This window comes from Antennarius striatus, chromosome 6 (genome assembly GCF_040054535.1).
Source record: "Antennarius striatus isolate MH-2024 chromosome 6, ASM4005453v1, whole genome shotgun sequence".
Lineage (NCBI taxonomy): Eukaryota > Metazoa > Chordata > Actinopteri > Lophiiformes > Antennariidae > Antennarius > Antennarius striatus.
Genome location: NC_090781.1, coordinates 4,851,915 through 4,869,512, shown reverse-complemented (window position 1 = coordinate 4,869,512; position 17,598 = coordinate 4,851,915). Strand labels below are relative to the sequence as shown.

At 40.5% G+C, this 17,598-nt stretch overlaps 1 protein-coding gene across 2 annotated transcripts in view; it reads right to left on the bottom strand.

The window, feature by feature from the left end:
- smtnl (smoothelin, like) overlaps positions 1-17,598 on the bottom strand; it is a 34,074-nt gene that overhangs the window by 6,025 nt on the left and 10,451 nt on the right. For both annotated transcript variants that reach the window (XM_068318210.1, XM_068318209.1), the window contains exons 3-8: positions 4,482-4,560; positions 3,360-3,614; positions 3,108-3,164; positions 2,962-3,022; positions 2,737-2,883; positions 2,425-2,548 (exon numbers count right to left, since the gene is read on the bottom strand). In XM_068318210.1, coding sequence (XP_068174311.1) covers positions 2,425-2,548; positions 2,737-2,883; positions 2,962-3,022; positions 3,108-3,164; positions 3,360-3,614; positions 4,482-4,560 — 723 coding nt within the window. The remainder of the gene's footprint in view (positions 1-2,424; positions 2,549-2,736; positions 2,884-2,961; positions 3,023-3,107; positions 3,165-3,359; positions 3,615-4,481; positions 4,561-17,598) is intronic.

The window sequence follows — 17,598 nt, the reverse complement described above, 5'->3', positions numbered from 1 at the left end:
CAGCACATGTTAGAGGTTTTGGCGATAAAGTCAGAGAGGCTAGACTGTGATGGTTTGGACATTTCCACAGGAGAAATAGTAAATATATTGGTAGAAGGATGCTGAGTTTTGAACTGCCAGGCAGGAGGCCTAGAGAAAGACCAAACAGGAGGTTTATGGGTGTAATGAAAGAGGACATGAAGGTAGTTGGTGTGAGAGAAGAGGAAGCAGAAGACAGGGTTAGCTGGACGCAACTGATTCGCTGTGGCGACCCCTGAAGGGAAAAGGCGAAAGGAGAAGAAGAAGATACTCAGTGTCTGGGGCTACTACATACACATGAACACTGGCTTTGATTAAAAAAATCACACCAGGAATGTCAGTCATCGTGGCTACATTACTAATAAAACTTAACACTGTTCCAATCCAGAAACACGAACCTATCCACAAGCCATACTTAATACTTGAGATAATGTCACTAAAATGACTCTTAACTTGATCATTATCAGTGAAATGAGTCTTGGTGTTCTTAACGAACACCAAGACTCACCAATCAGAGTGACTGCTTCCTTACCAGATGAGATGTTTAACTCATGTCCACAAACACAAGCCTTTCTTTCAGATTTTTACCGGCTGATGGAGGTGAGTTTGTTTTTTTCTGTCAGGGTGGAACTGGGCGTTTTTAACGCATCCAATATATATTTTATCATATCTCTCATAATATTGCTATCATTGGAAAGGTAAACTCTTTGGTTTGATGGCACTATACCATTTTTGTGTGCAAATGCTCCCCCAATGAGTGTCTAAATCTACCCATGGATGCAATAAAATTTGAAGGACTGAATGAGCTAAAAGATGGCTTGTAAAAGTGACAGGCAGCTTATTTTAACTTCATAAAGCCAACTCCCTATTTACTGTCTAGCCCATAATTAAGATGGATGAAACAGACTTATTTTCCACCGTCTTCTGTTCTCCAATTCTGGTTTGTTACACGGTTTTAAAAATCCTTTCACTTCAAGACTGTCCTTTATTAGTTTGGAGTTAACTTAAATGAAATGTCATCACATCTCTCCCACTTGTGTGTGTGTGTGTGTGTGTGTGCGTGTGTGTGTGTGTGTGTGTGTGTGTGTGTGTGTGTGTGTGTGTGTGTGTGTGTGTGTGTGTGTGTGTGTGTGTGCGTATGTGTGTGTGTGTGTGAGTGCGTGTGTGCGTGCGTGTGTGCGTGTGTGTGTGCGTACATTCTCTTTTAATAAAAATCTTGGCGTTGCTGACTCCTCTGTAACCAAAGCCACATGAAAATTCTGCCACAGCTGCTGTGAAGAAAAGAAGACCCGAGTGCAGCGATGTGTCTGTGCTGTTTACCATGAGTCCAACAGCCATAACATTGCGTCTCGGTTGCTCCAAATACTAATCCCATCAAACACAGACACACCAGCTAAAATGCATTGATTCACATGGACTCTCAATAATCAATTTGTTAACACCATGCTGTGTGATAACTGGTTAAAGGCTGCATCAAAAAGAGTTTGGCTGACTCAAAACCCACCTTGTATTTCTCATAACATTTCATTAATTGTCAATTCTAGAGATAAAAATGTCTCTCTCAACAGAATTGTATTTGTCCTGATTGGCATTTCTCTTTGACGGATGATTTAACAATTTTATGTTGTTAGTCATGTGGGTACTGATGTCCTATTGACATTAACACTGCTGGACATTTTGGATCTTTCTGAATGTTGTTCAAACCTGCTCTAACTCTAGAGTACTTACATTATTTCAGCAAATTTTATTTTTTCAAGAGTTGCACTATGAAATGAACTGATACCATTTAATGTAACTTAGCATACAGACTAAAAGAGATGGGAACAGTAAGCATTGACTCCAAAGTGCATACCACCACAACTAAAATTCACTAATTTGTAAATAATCTTTTGTGTTCTCCAATATTTGTGATCAAACAACATCCCAATTAAGTTCTTTGTTAATTAGCAGTTTTCATGTTTTTGTTTGTGCATGTACAGAGGTGCCCATGAGCATATGGGTAAGGTTATTTGGTTCAGTCCATGTCGATTCTTTTTACTGAGCTGCACATTAAATCTGTCCAGGCTATAAAAGACACTGTAATTCTCCAATCGAAAGACATTTATTTGTATACTTACATATTTAATGTAACATAGAGGCATCTGAGAAGGGGATGTATTTTTTGACAGAAACTTATAGTTTGAAACAATATAGTTTGAACAAATGTCCAGCAGTTTGCTGACTCGAACTGAAACTGTACATGTTTAATATTTTTGGTGACCAACCATGATTGAAAGGATAACTTTGACTGACTGGAACTGTTGAAGATGTCTGAGAAACGCAAGTCTTCATAAGCAACCAGTAGGATCCTGAAGAAAGAAACAGCAGTCGGAGCAGCAGCACTCTGTGTGTTTGTATGTTTGTTACCTGGTAGCCTATAGTCTTGGAACGACACCACTCAAGAAGGGTCTGCTTGATGCTGCTGGCACTGGACACTCCAAAACTCTGAGATCGCTTCAGTGTGGGTTTATTGTCCACTGGTCTTGGGCGACTGTACAGAAGTAGAAATGGTTCAAGGATTTGAGAGAGCGTGCAACTACTAGATTATCTACCGTACTAAATATCTTCTTCTTTTCCTTTCGGCTTTACCCTTCAGGGGTCAATTTCCCCACTGTGGGACCATTAATTTAAAGGATTATCTCATCTTAAATACTTAATAAAGCATCCCATTGCAATCACCTGTTACTGGCATCAGAGTCCACTCTTTCAAAGATAGAGCGACGAGCTTGAGCGCCTATATTACGTGGCAAAGTCTGTGACCTCACCAGCTCTCTTCTCCTTTCTCCGACCTGCCCAAAGAATCTGTCACTGCTCACATCGTTGTCTCTATGTGGTGAGATCATAGGAGGATGAGATTATGCACAATTTTTTAATTTACACCAAAGGATGGCACCTTTCACTCACCTGTCATGGCACAGTACGCCTGAGTAGGTCACAGACTTAGCAGGGGCTGAATTAGCTTTCTCTAAAAACGAAAAAAGTCAGTCACTGTAAATTATGTCCATATTGTCTAAAACTGGACAGCATGTGTTTTGGAAAGCATGACTCACCTTGAAGGCGTGGAGATCCGAGAGCTTTGACTGGTGTACAGGCCCGTGGAGAAGATACTAACATAGGTAAAGAATGAGGGAATGGTAAGTTACATTACCTGATTTATTATTGATAATTAAATTTGAACATTTTCACATCATGAAAAACCAGTCAAATTAACCAGTACATGGACATGTCGGTATGAAGTGAGGCAAAGGAGAAATGGAGACTTTATGCAATGTTATTGAGTATAAATTGAGACCATAACCCACCTGACGGAGTTAGAGGATCTGCTATTGGTTCGATCTGCTTGCTGATGGAAGATGATTGGGTGGAGGGTGATACATCGGAGACTGGAGACGAACAAGAACCAACAGGGCTGCTGGGAGAGTCAAGGCCCTTAATTTCTGCCATTTTGGTTGTAGCAGTAATGGGGAGGTGTGCCATCCGCACAGCGACAGGGGCTGTGTGTTCAAGTGGGAATTCACTGGGTGGACAGATCTTTCCATGTACCAATGCTGAATGTTCTGGTTGGATGGTAAAACGATAATGTTTTAAAATTCTTAAATACAATACATTTCTGCTACTCAATATTTGATCTTATGAATAAATCACACTATCACGTATAATATAAAAGGTTACTCTTTGTAACACACCTTTTTTAGTTCCTTGCTTTTAGTCTGTGGCTAACAAAAACAGCTGTATTCAGTTTAGGGAAGCTCTGATAACCTGCTATCTGTACACTCCCTGCTCAGCAAACGGCCCTCAGTGAGTTATTATCTCGCTGGCAAACATAGCAGAACATTAAGAGGTTAAGAGTTTGGTATTTCCCTCAAGCCAAAAATGAGCTAAAAGGATAGTTAACTTTTAACCTACATCATCAGGTGACCGTAAACACAATTCACAGGTCAATTAGGATCTTGCTCATTATCTTTAATGTCCTTTCATGATAAAATGTAAGTATTAGTATATATGTGTAAATAAGCTTGTTCCAGTTCCCAGAAATATGAAGAATTTGATTACATTTTATTACAGTTTAGCTCTTAAGATATTATTTTGGACACGGTCATTGATGGGTAGATCAAATTCAAAACATACTGACTCTTTCTCCTATAATGCAATGCATAACATTTTTTAACAGACCTTTCCTGCCTTAAATTTCCAAATTTCCAACATATTCAGTCCATTATTATTGAAATACAGTATATTCTTATCATTTTATTTTGCAAAGCTTCCCCAGAGAAAGAGCCACATTATATGGCTGTATAAGCTGTCCATGACTAATTAGCTGATCTCCATGTACGAAATCAGAGGAGTTCCCTTTGACATCTCGTCTTCCAGGACTGCTGTGACTAGAAACATCCTTGATTGTGTTACAATTAAGATAAAGTTACCTGTAGTAGCATGTCCATTCTGCAGGCCTGCATGTGTTGGGACATGGTCCACTTCAGTCGGCTCCTCCCTCTCGATGCTCTAAAACAGAGTTCCAGAAATTTACTAAAGCAACCCGGAATGGCCACAGCTCACAAAACCCTTAGCTGATGACCAGCTCTGGGGTGGATTTCAGATTTCAGAGTGAAATCTGAAATCAAGTGAAATCTTTATATAACAATCCTGCAATTGATTGCAACCTGATTGCCCATCATATGTTTTAGTGCCATAATTCTACTTGTTGACTCCGTGAGCTTGTGTGAGTTCTATTTGGAGTCATTCATAAACTAATTTGTTGTTTTGGCATTTTATACATGTCATGTTCCTCCAGTTGAAAAAAAGAAATCCAGATGTTTGTAGCTTGTTGAGTAATTGTTGGACCACTCTGCACTTCCCGTTTCGCATCATTCACTAAAATGTGGGGAGGGGGAGTTTGACTCAAATTCAGTCAAAGCAAAACAAATTGGCAAGGTGTGACACAAGTAAATGTTCTTTAAAATAGGCAAGTTCACAGAGAAAGAGTGAGTCGACTGCTACAAGCATGAGAGACGGGTAGTTCTGTTTTGTGTGACTGCTCCCTGGCTGCTCCCACCCCCCAACCCTTTCTGAGATAAGGCTTGGGAAGTCTTTGTTTTAAATCAGGCACAACTGTCACTGACTCACTCAGCTGCCAAAGATCTCTCCACTGATCTGGCAGCCTGACAGTCCTCACGATTGAGATGAAGTTTTAATGCCAAACATCATTCACATCCCAAGTTAAAGTTTAAATGTGACTGTGTCGGTTTCCTGGCTCTGCAATCTGCAGCGGCATTTCTTCTTCTTCTCTCATGGAAACAACATTGCTGACCGAAGCAGATAGTTATATCTCAATCACTGAAGTGCATGGTGTTGTTTAACCTGATAGCTTTGGATTCAAGCTGTCACTTTCCATGTGGCCTCATCACACAGACATATGCGCCTTGGTTTGCTAATCAGTTAGTCAGCCTTTTTGACACACAGCAAAACAGATGACTATATTTTTTTTCATTAAGATCAAACAAGCTTCAGAGAAATATACAGTGCGCCCAAGTTGTTTTCAGTTAATGCATTCAAGGAACCACACGCGATTGAGTAATCCGCGCTCCAGATCACAATCTATTTATCTTATTATTTACGGTAATTTAAACATTTGTGAACCCTCCCCATACTGATATTAAACCACCTTCTATCTTTATTACCTTTTCCCACACTCTTATCGACTGTTTAAAGCACTTTTATGTCTCACGAGGTCGAAGACTGACGGAAAGTAGTGCATTTCTGTGTGCCGTCAGCCAATAGAATGCACATACAGTATCACATGACTACCTCATCACGGACTCACTTACATACACACACACACACACACACACACACACACACACACACACACACACACACACACACACACATATATATATATATATATATATATATATATATATACACACACACACATTTATAATATGACTGCAAGACCCGCTAATAGCTAAAAAAAAAAAAAAAAAAGGTGTTTTGTAAAGCTGAAAAGAGGAGGTTCTGATGATAGTATGGATGTTACAAGTTACCCTTTTATCTAGATGCACTGAAATATTGTGGACTCTTCACAGCTAAATGCCCAACCGTCCCACCAAGTGTCATGAAAATCCATCGAGACGTTTGTGTGTTTTCTGCTCATAGACAGAAAAACTTAAGTTATCGCTTTACCATGTCTGCGGAGGGAAAAAAAATGTTTTTGGTTGGATGTGCAAAGCTTAACATACAAAACCAAAACCATCTCCATGAGCAAAAAGGAAAAAGTCCCTAGAGGCCTTATAAACTCATCACTGTATATCCTCTGATCCCCTGACACACTTAGAAAGAACGATATGCTGTTCTCTCTGTACTCACTTAAGGACATGACTGGGAATGTGTTAATGTATGTGTTTTTGGCTGAGCTCACCATATAGGAATGCAAGAGTGTTTATTAATACAAGGCAAGAAGAGAAGAAAAGTGTGTGTGTGTGTGTGTGTGTGTGTGTGTGTGTGTGTGTGTGTGTGTGTGTGTGTGTGTGTGTGTGTGTGTGTGTGTGTGTGTGTGTGTGTGTGTGTGTGTGTGTGTGTGTGTGTGTGTGTGTGTGTGTGTGTGTGTGTGTGAGTTGGGGGGGGGCACCTGGGAAAGTTAAGTATGAAAAGGCAGGAAAAGTATATGGGAGCAGTCTTATCTTGTGAGGGGAGATGAGGTGGTGCGCTGGGGGAGAGAGGTACAAACAGCTGGCGATCCAGAAAGTGGAGTGGGACAAACTGCATGCTTAGGGGAGGGGAGTTTTCCCAGCTTAAGCTCTCACATCATCAGACGTCCACATTAGGTCAGAGGGGGAAACATGATAGCAAAGCGGCTGAGGCTTCTGGTATCTTGAGATCTTTATTTACTGACAAAACACACAACTGCTGATACTTAACATGGCACAGCACTGACGCATGCACAAACACTATAGCTACATCAGTTCTCACACAAGCATCAAGTGATGTCTGATGGACTTAAGCTGCACTTTATGAGTTTATTTGATGCTATGAGGATTGTCCAACGTCAAAACTGAGATTTCCACTGGACGGTTTTCAGTTATTCAAAGTGAACTTGTAGAGAAAAAAACTCCCTTCTGGTCTTGACTAAAGTACAAATATTAAATTTCTTACTCTGCTTATTATTGTAACTACTTTCTCCCTGCTGTTTGTATTAAAAGTCTGATTTCGAGGCAATTTCATCACAGAGAAGCATGGAGAAAGAAAAAACTATAGAAAGGTACAACTGATAGATACTTTCTTGTCTGTCATTGTTACGTTATTTGCTGTCAGGTACAATATTAATAAAATCTACGAGAGAACAAACATTTAGACACAGTGGGTGTGGACGTACAGTATCCGTCTGCACCAGCCGTAAACCTGTGCAATAGACCACCTGTTCCTTTGGATCAATTTGGATCAACTTTTTGGGAAGACCTAAGAGTCCTTAAGACTGCTGTTGACACCATAATATTTTCTTGATAAGAAATTATAAAGGTGAAAAATATTCCTTATGTTCACGAAAATCATTTTCATGTTAGTCAGTCAATTTTTTTGAGAGAATACAGTATTACATTTTACTTAAGTATCTTAAGTAATGAGAGCATTTTAAATAACAAAAACATTTATAATATTTACCAGGGTAACATTCTTGGATTTATGTAACTCCATATATAGCGTGCTAGCACTTTGGCTCTACAAATATCACTATTGATTACAGTCCGAACAGTGACGTGTGGTGAGGTTTATGGCTGGTGAGGCACTGATTTCATCATAATTTAGATTTACAAAAATAGGAACCTACAATTTAGCTTATTTTCCATTTAATAAGCAACAGGTCATTTTTAAAGTCTCAGAGCAGAATTATTTACACATACAAACTAACACACAATTAGCACATTTGAGTCCATGCGCCGCTCCTTCTGAACAAAAGCATCAAAAAAATTTCGACTTGAGATATGTAATCTTTCATTTTTATAGTAAGGCAAGGCAGGTGGAAAACAAATGAATGGCTGTACTTGACTCGCTGACAGACTATATAGTTTACTATCACTTCTTCTACAGCTGAGGAAGAACACTCCTCAGCCGAATCCCTGGGATCACCACCGCCCCCTACCATGAGACTGGGGAACTGTGTGCCTCACTTCATGCCTTTTCCAAGTGGTTTCTAGACCGATTAACTCATGAAAGACGTTACACACATGCAGTTGTTGACAAAAAAAAAACACTGTACATTATATACATTAGCTAAATTATGAGAATTTACTTCATAGAGCAAACGTATTTAAACATTTTAATAGCAATGTATAGAAAAATAGCATTACGTGCTCACTATAGCATGTGAGCACAGCTAGTCTAGCCATTGCGCAATCCATGGTGAGGCTCGGCTGGCTGGTGCCTCACCGCAGGTCTCTTTTCCGTATCTCATCAGTAAATGTGAAAATTCAGTGATTTTGAGTAAAAATAACCTAAAATTGGTGACGTTAAACGGTAAATAACTCTATAATACATATCACTGGATAAATTTAATTTGTTTCTTCGTCACTGAGTCCGGAGTTATGTCTTCAAAATTTTGGGCTGATCACAGTGACCTTTGGTTCAAGCATTAATCTTTATCACTTGATAAAAAGTATTATTTTTACCCTAACCACAAAACATCTAAAATTAAGAGTTAAAAAAAAAAAATCCCGTTGTAATCTCAGTCCCATGTTCATTCATTCATGCATTTTCTGCCGCTTCATCTGCCGTAGTGGGTCACGGGGAGCTGGAGCCTATCTCAGCTGGCATAGGCCGTGAGGCGGGGGGACGGGGGACGACGCCAGTGCACCGCAGAGCCACACACAAAGAAAGACAACCACGCACACACACACACACTCACTCCTATGGGCAATTTAGGACCGGCCAATTAACCTCCAAAAACATCGATTCAGGTTAATTGGCCGTGGTTTTAACCGACAATAAATAAAGTGCGATCAGAATGCTTGTCATGTAACAGTCCAAAACCCCCCACCGAATCCGCCTGAATCCAAAAAGACGGAATAATATTTACATCCTGAAAGCAAAGATAAACACCATTCCTCATTCTGATTCAAGCAATTGTTTTGAGGTGTAAAGCTAACAGATTTTGCCAACAATCGAAATTTGGATCTATTACTAGTTAGGAACCACATTTAAAATCATCACCTAAATCTGTTCTCTGCCACAGCTTCACAAACTGATATCAGTCAGTCGTACACAACACATCACGTTTCTTTTTACTGGCAGATATGTGTATTAGAGGTTTGCTGTGGAATGATAAGTGGCTAAAAGTAGCATGATGTCAGGATGACACTGAAATAGACCACACTCATCTATGCCAGGAACACTTGTCAGACACACAAGAGGAGAATCAATGTTTACGTATCTTTGTCACAAGTTGTTCTTACATTCTACACAGTAAATCAGACAAACTCAAAGCTTAACATGGATTGAGCATTTGTTTAATCTCAGCTACTATGACCATCTGTCACCCTCTTATTTCAGAAAATAAACAAGTAGAAACCAATGGACCTGGGCAAACACAAGTCCTCTATTACAACAATTTCACAGTGCAGTGTGGAAGTGCAACCTGACAAAAGCCTCTTCTTCTCCCTTAAGGTAACAACAAATCCTACACTCCCCGAGAGTGCGTCATTGCATCGTGGGTAGAGATGAATAAAATGTGCAAATGAAATTGTGGATGAAGACTGAGACAAAGGGGATGACAGGATAAAAGGAAGCATGAGGATGGACAATACTCTATCTACCCAGTTCTCATGTCATACTGAGGTCAACATAAGACAAATGTGTTGTTCTCAACGAGAAACAACAGACTCTGCTTTAACGCACTCTTAACAGTCTGTTGACACCACTACTTATTCTCCAGTAGGAAAACAAATGCAACAAACAAATAGTATATCATAAGCACCTATAAGCCATTCCACATAGATTAAATTGGAAATCTGCATCACCTCATACTCCACACACAATGTGTGAAAATTTCCACTCACTTCTTATTTTAATTTTCACATGTATGCTATAACATTATTTTATTATCACTGTCAGATCAAATCAAATCAAAACCTTTAAGTTGATCATTGTGCAATCTGTTTGAAAAATTTACTCATACATTGTGCTGTTTTGGCCTCTGAAAGTGTGACATTTCCAAAGTGAAACTAAAGACCATTTTTCTTTCTGTTGTAAGTATATGTCTCAACATGTAACACTAACGAAAATGGAAACACACTTGCAAAACCACAATGGTTGGCTGTTTTCTTTGGGCGACGTGCCCTACGAACCCTGTCTGTTCAAACAGGAGGTGCGATGAGGGTGCTGGGTGAGTGCCGTATCAGGTTTGGTCAGAAGACATTGTTGAGCTGTCAGAAGCAGCTCCATCACTGACACTTTAATAAAGACTGTGTGTGTGTGTGTGTGGGGGGGGGGTGTAGTAGATAGGGTGACTCGGCTGCAGGACTGAGAGTATTTGATAAGGCCATGCTGTCTGCTGTGACTACAACCATGTTGCCTCTTTGCTGTAGGATGTTGAATTTGAAATGAAAAACTAGAACCAAGGCAGTGACCTGTGACAGCCCTGAATTCAAAATTTTACCCTGACCTACCTGCATAGTTCAAAGATCAAAGCTTGTGCTCTGACCTACTGTCATATATCAAAGCACTAGCTTTGATCTATGGTATTACTCACACTGGCCTTCTCCCTCATCTTTCTATGTTATCTGGTTCGTGAGTATACACAAGTTGAAATTTTACCTTGACCTACTTTTCTCAAGGTCAAGGTCATCATCTCATTTTCATCCCCTTTGCCGCCCAAGTAATGTGCTTCTTATTTTATCTTTCTATCTGCAACAGTTGCGAAGATATTTGGTGGACTAATGAACAGAGGAGTTCAAGGTGGAGGTGGGACTGCATCAGGGATCAGCTCTGAGCCCCTTCTTGTTGCTATGGTGATGGACAGGCTGACAGACGAGGTTAGACAGGAATCTCCATGGACTATGACGTTTTCAGATGACATTGTGATCTGCAGTGAGAGCAGGGAACAGGTGGAGGAGAAGCTAGAGAGGTGGAGGTTTGTCCTGGAAAGGAGAGGAATGAAGGTTAGCCGCAGTAAGACAGAGTACATGTGTGTGAATGAGAGGGACCCAAGTGGAAGAGTGAGGTTACAGGGAGAAGAGATCAAGAAGGTGGAGGATTTTAAGTACTTAGGCTCAACAGTCCAGAGCAATGGAGAGTGTGGGAAAGAGGTGAAGAAGCGTGTACAGGCAGGATGGAACGGGTGGAGAAAAGTGTCAGGTGTGATGTGTGATAGAAGAGGTTCAGCTAAAATGAAAGGAAAGGTGTACAAAACAGTGGTGAGACCAGCGATGTTGTTTGGTCTAGAGACAGTGTCACTGAGGAAAAGACAGGAGACAGAGCTGGAGGTAGCAGAGATGAAGATGCTGAGGTTCTCTCTGGGAGTGACCAGGAAGGATAGGATCAGGAATGAGTACATCAGAGGGACAGCACATGTTAGAGGTTTTGGCGATAAAGTCAGAGAGGCTAGACTGTGATGGTTTGGACATGTCCAGAGGAGAGACAGTGAATATATTGGTGGAAGGATGCAGAGTTTTGAACTGCCAGGCAGGAGGCCTAGAGGAAGACCAAAGAGGAGGTTTATGGATGTAATGAAAGAGGATATGAAGGTAGTTGGTGTGAGAGAAGAGGATGCAGAAGACAGCGTTAGATGGAGGCAACTGATTCGCTGTGGCGACCACTGAAGGGAAAAGCTGAAAGGAAATGAAGAATGAACAGACGAACAGATGGCGGATGAACGAACACATGAACGCTAACAATTACAATACATCATCGCTTTGAAGCGGGATGTAAAAAACCATTATCTACTTTAAAGGAAGAGAATTAACATTTGTTTCAGATGCACAGTGGTGACAGTGAACATCATTTAACTAAATGTTTTTTCACTTGGATTAATTAATTTGACCTGGTGTGTAACCTGCCTCATGCCCCCAGTCGGCTGGGATAGGCTCCAGCACCAAGAGACCGGTGACAGTGGATGAAGCGGTTATAGAAAGTGAATGAATGAAAGCATAACTGTTTTGACATTTGGGATTTATGCTTATTGAGAAGACTGATATGACCATCGGGTCTGTCTCTGAATTTGAAACAATGCATTCACATGACATTCATGCCAAACAAGGTAGCCCCTGCCCAGCAGGGTGAGCAGTAACTATTAACATATCCTATAGTGATGGAACAGCCACTGCATGGGAGCAACTGTCTTATACAAGGATACTTCAATGTGTGGACTACAGGGGATGGGGACCAAACCACTGAATTTCTGTTAAGTGGACTACTGCACCACCACTGAGCCACAACCATCCACATATGAAACAAGGAGCATGCTGTGGCATACACAGATGTGTTTCAGCTGCTGTAAAAACATCAGAGTTCTCCTCAGCTATCATGAGACACATTCAGTAAGAGGGGATTCCTACTCTGTAATTTCCTCCCCTGATGGAGAAATCTTCTTGAAGAAAGGAAAACATTGTCAAACCACCTGTTTTTGAAATACATTCTTTGAGCATACAATTTCTCAACCAGAGAAATTGCACCAGATACCACTTTGGGGTGAGGGTGGAAAATATGCACAGCCTTTGAACTGAGAGCATATAAAAACTTAATTGCAGGTGAAAGCTGTACAAGGAAAGGGTTATTTTTTTCCCATAAACACAGTAACACTGAATGCAAGGTCGTCTGTCACTGACATGATTGCACACAAACTGCATTTATTTGTGCTTTGGTGATTCTTTTGAAGCTTGTAACAATTTGTCGCTATCATAAGGTTTTACATTCTGTTTGTGGGAAGAGCGCTTCATACAGTGGGGATAATGTCAGTCAGTTAACCTTGTTTTGCATAGAGCGTCAGCAATTAATTAACAAATTCAAGCAACATTTAAAAAAAGCATGATGGCAACGAACGACCTTTGTGCGACTGGCCAAAAAGTTAAACTTAAACGCACCACAAAGACTGCAGTTGATAGCTAGTAAGAACGTTTGTTCCTTTAATCCATGTCAGCACCTGTCGATGGTCTGTACTCATTTGTAGTCACTATGGGTGTCAGAAAGGGACACTAGTTTTAACACCATCACCTGGTGTGTTGCGTTTGGTTTTATGTCTACTTTAGTTCAGGTACTCATGTCATTATGAAAAGATTATTTAATGGAATGACTGATGAATTTAATTGATAGTAGATAAGAACTAGCGGGAACCCATGGAAATTCCACAATAAAACAGTAATCAGACTTTTTTTTTTCCACGTCACAAGAAAACAAACCGCTGTGTCTGACTAAGCTGTTTTGGCTTCGTGTGTGTGGACAGACGGACGTGAAGACGAAGGCCACCTAGGCGTTACGGTCCAGCCGTTCGCTTCGTGAGTTCGGTCCTGGTGAATAAGGCATCGGGGTTAACCGCACAAGAACGTGAGGTCCATCACAATCAAAGAATATTAACCACTATGTTTTTCGAAGCCAAAAAGCTCCGTAAGTGAGAAACATGGGCAAATGTGAAGACCGAAGCTAACTCGGCTAGCGGCCCGAATTTCCGGTTAGACACTGGAAGCGTGACAGTGTGAGGTTTTCAAATGAGCTTATTCAAATATATAGGTGGGGATAATATAATACAGTAATAATATCTGTTGTTTTCTTCATATTTTTGTTTTCTTCATGTGCTCTGACTTCTCTGCCAATGGTGGGAGTCAAACCACACACAAAAAGAACACAGAGACTGGTTTTCATCCTCCTGGTGACTACATCAGGCCCCTTCAGGTCAAAATGTTCATTTCCAAAAAACACACTTAATCTAATGTTGTACTGTATTATACTGAAGACCTCAAAGAAAATGCCAATCCATGAAAATATTGTCTGACCTTAAACCAGTCCATGATGCCAAAAAGTTTGGGGATCATCGCACTACAGAATAATACATTTTTGTTCAGTTTCTTTGAGAATTCAGTCATAAAACATGCATGTACACAAAAACACATATTTTTAAATGACACTGCCTTTTGTGCAGAAGTCTAATTGTTCCTAACATAAATTTTGCTCACCTGCTTCGTGTGTCCTATCAGTTATTGCATGTTCTGTTAATGAAATATTTGGAAGAGTCAAGAAGGTAGAACTGCATGACTTCTGTCTCGTGCAAACCAATGATGTATTATGATGTATTGGTCATCCTAGCCATGAGGAAAATATTCTTTTTCGCTTCAACGCTTAGGCTTCAGTGATGTTTTGAGTCATCATATTGCAACAATACAGACTCTCCACCTGTTCCCTGTCCATGACCATTAACTCATCATTCCCTCCTCTTCTGTTCCTGGAACTGAGGCAGAGGGGGGAGACAAAACAAGGGCAGTCTGACATGACCTCTGATATGTTAGCGGTCAAAACACACAGACAGCTTGCATCACATTTCTGCTCACTCCTACTATGCTGGACAAAGCAGTGTGAAAGCAGATAATTACAAAGTTGTTATGTGATAAACATTATATAATTGAGCTGAATAACATCAGTTAGCAGCATTTCAAGAGATGGCAATGACAGTTTTATGACTTTCAGTCTGTCCACAACAGCTCAGACCGGTGGGGATATAAGAACAAATGGAGATCAGATTAATTGACATTAAATTTTGTACACAGTAATGACTCCTGGGTGATGTTTTCAAACAACTTTGGTCATTTGTTTTTTTATCGTCTTGTGCCATCATGAAGTTTATTACTATTCATGTCCTACTTGAGGGGAAGTATCATAATAAAGTTGAAATATTAGTCACAAAAATATTACTGCCATCATTGGGTCAACGTTTTAAACTCCCTACTAGCTGGGTTTACTGACATATATTTACAAAGATTCCATCAGCTTCAGTTGTATTTTGTACCATTCCTAATTTAGTCCTTGCGAGTATGCTATCGCTCACAAATCTGAGGCCTCACAGAGCTGCTCACATTGTTGCACGCTAGACTTGTTTTTGTCATAACTAACTACATAAAAATACATTACATCAGGATCATAAATACCGCAAATATTTCCCCATACCATGTCTCAGAGTCAAATCTACAAGCCCCTGTCTGTTAATTAATTAACTAAATCAGACTTAGCTAAAAGCTGATTTAATAGATTTTTGACCCACTTTCTTGATTGGGCAATAAAAAATGTAACTGTGATGCTGTAGTTTTTTATAATAAAAATAATAATAATGGATTAGATTTATATAGCGCTTTTCTGGACACTCAAAGACGCTTTACATTGGATTCATTATTCTTTCACACGTGGTGATTGTAGACTATGTATGTAGCCACAGAAGCCCTGGGGCAGACTGATGGAGGCATGGCTGCCAGTCTGTGCCTACGGCCCCTCCAACCACCACCGGAACAATCATACACATTCACACACCAGTGAGTGTCTCACTGGAGGAAAGGAGGGTAAAGTGTCTTGCCCAAGGACACAATGATAAACGACTCGGCGGGCGTGGGAATCGCCGATCTTGAATCATTGGAAGAGCTGCTCTACCACTGAGCCATGGTCATTCTATGATACAGCACTCCATTTTCTTGCAAGGCCCCTAATGGTTTAATCTGGAAAACAAACACTATCTGTGTAGAAAGTATTTCATTTACATCCAACTGTCCATCATCTTACCTCTGGAGAATTTAAATTTAGAATTTCATCCTGGTGATGATTGGCAGGCATATAGATTAACTCTTGGTTGTATTCTTACGTCTCCTGAGTTCAAAGCATTTAAATGTAGGTCACCCTCCCTGTGGAGAGAGACTTCATATCTGACAAATCCCAAAAACTCCAGGAATCCCTGCCCTCTCACCCATGACCCCATGCTGCGTCACTCAATCAGTTTTCCTTAAACTGCCTTCTGGGCATCACTCAGACAAACTAGATCAGCTAAATTATCCTGAAAATATTCTAAGAGTGAAATGAGCTGACCAAGAGACAACCTTAAAATCTAGCTTTAGGCTGACTTCCAGTAAGGTTTACTGGTTCCACAGGGCAGAGGGGCTTAGCGGTCCCAGTGGCCAGTCAGTTATTAACCTGTTTCCACAGAGATAATGACTGGAACATGGCCTATTGTCTGGAAGTCATTAAGAGAGCCAGGGGTAGCCAGGGAGTGGTCACATACCTCTGTTTAACCCCCAGCACACACTCACACACACTCATACGCACACACACACGCACACACACACACACACACACACACACACACACACACACACACACACACACACACACACACACACACACACACACACACACACACACACACACACACACACACACACACACACACACACCCACAACAGAGGCATGCATGTTTGCATACAAACATGAAATATATTTACAATGTTTTCACATTCCACTTCGTTTCAGTTTCTTTTATAACTCCGATGTTTTTTAAAAAATTCTTTTATGTTTCCTCTTAGTTTTTTGCCAAATAAAGTACAAAATTCATCATATGCAAGTCATATAAGATTTTTTTTTCTATTCTCTTCTATTCTATTAAATTCTACTAGCGGGAACCTGTGAAAGTCCACAATGTGTTCTTTTTTTTCTTCGCATCACAAGAAAACAAACCGTTGTGTCCGACAAAGCCGTAATGGCTCAGTGTGTCTGGGACAGATGAACGCAAAGATGAAGGTGTTACAGTCCGGCCATCCGGATAGACGCCGGCTTTGTAAGTTCAGTCCTGGTAAATAAAGCATTGGGGTTCCCAACATAACAACGTGAGGTCCGTCACAATCAAAGAATATAAACCGCTATATTTGATGAAGCCAAAACGGCCCCGTAAGTGAGAGACATGGACAAATGTGAAGACCGGAGCTAAGTTGGCTAGCTCGGCCCACACTTCTGGGTAGATGCCGGAAGCATGACAGAGAGGTTTTCAAGTGAGCTTATTCAAATATATAGGTGGGGAGATTCTATTCTATTCTATTCTATTCTATTCTATTCTATTCTATTCTAAACTTTTGGTTAAAAAAATGGCATAATTGGACCAAACATTCAAATTGGCCAAAATTGCATTGCCATCTGAAATGATAAAGAAATGTGTGGCATCTCATTAAATTCAACTTTTGATTAAAAATCTAGTTGTGCATTTAGGGTTTTCTTAAACTTTGTATATCCTTATGTCTCACGCTCTGTTTACTGTTTCTTGGTTGTATTAATAGCCACAAAGGGGTGGTTGGTGCCAGGAATCCAACCTTAAATGCTGCTGACTTCCACGGGGGCAGAATGGGGGAGGGGTTGTTGAACTGTGAGGAAGAGGCCACCAGCAAGGGGGGTGATTGTGGATGGAAGGATAGAAAGATGTGTGCTGTGAACTGAGATCAGTAGATGTGTATCCCAATATGAGAGAAACTCTGCATTCCCTTCATCCACAGAGCTCAGATCTGTTGGCCTCTGATTGTCACCTTGAAGTTTGAATCTGAA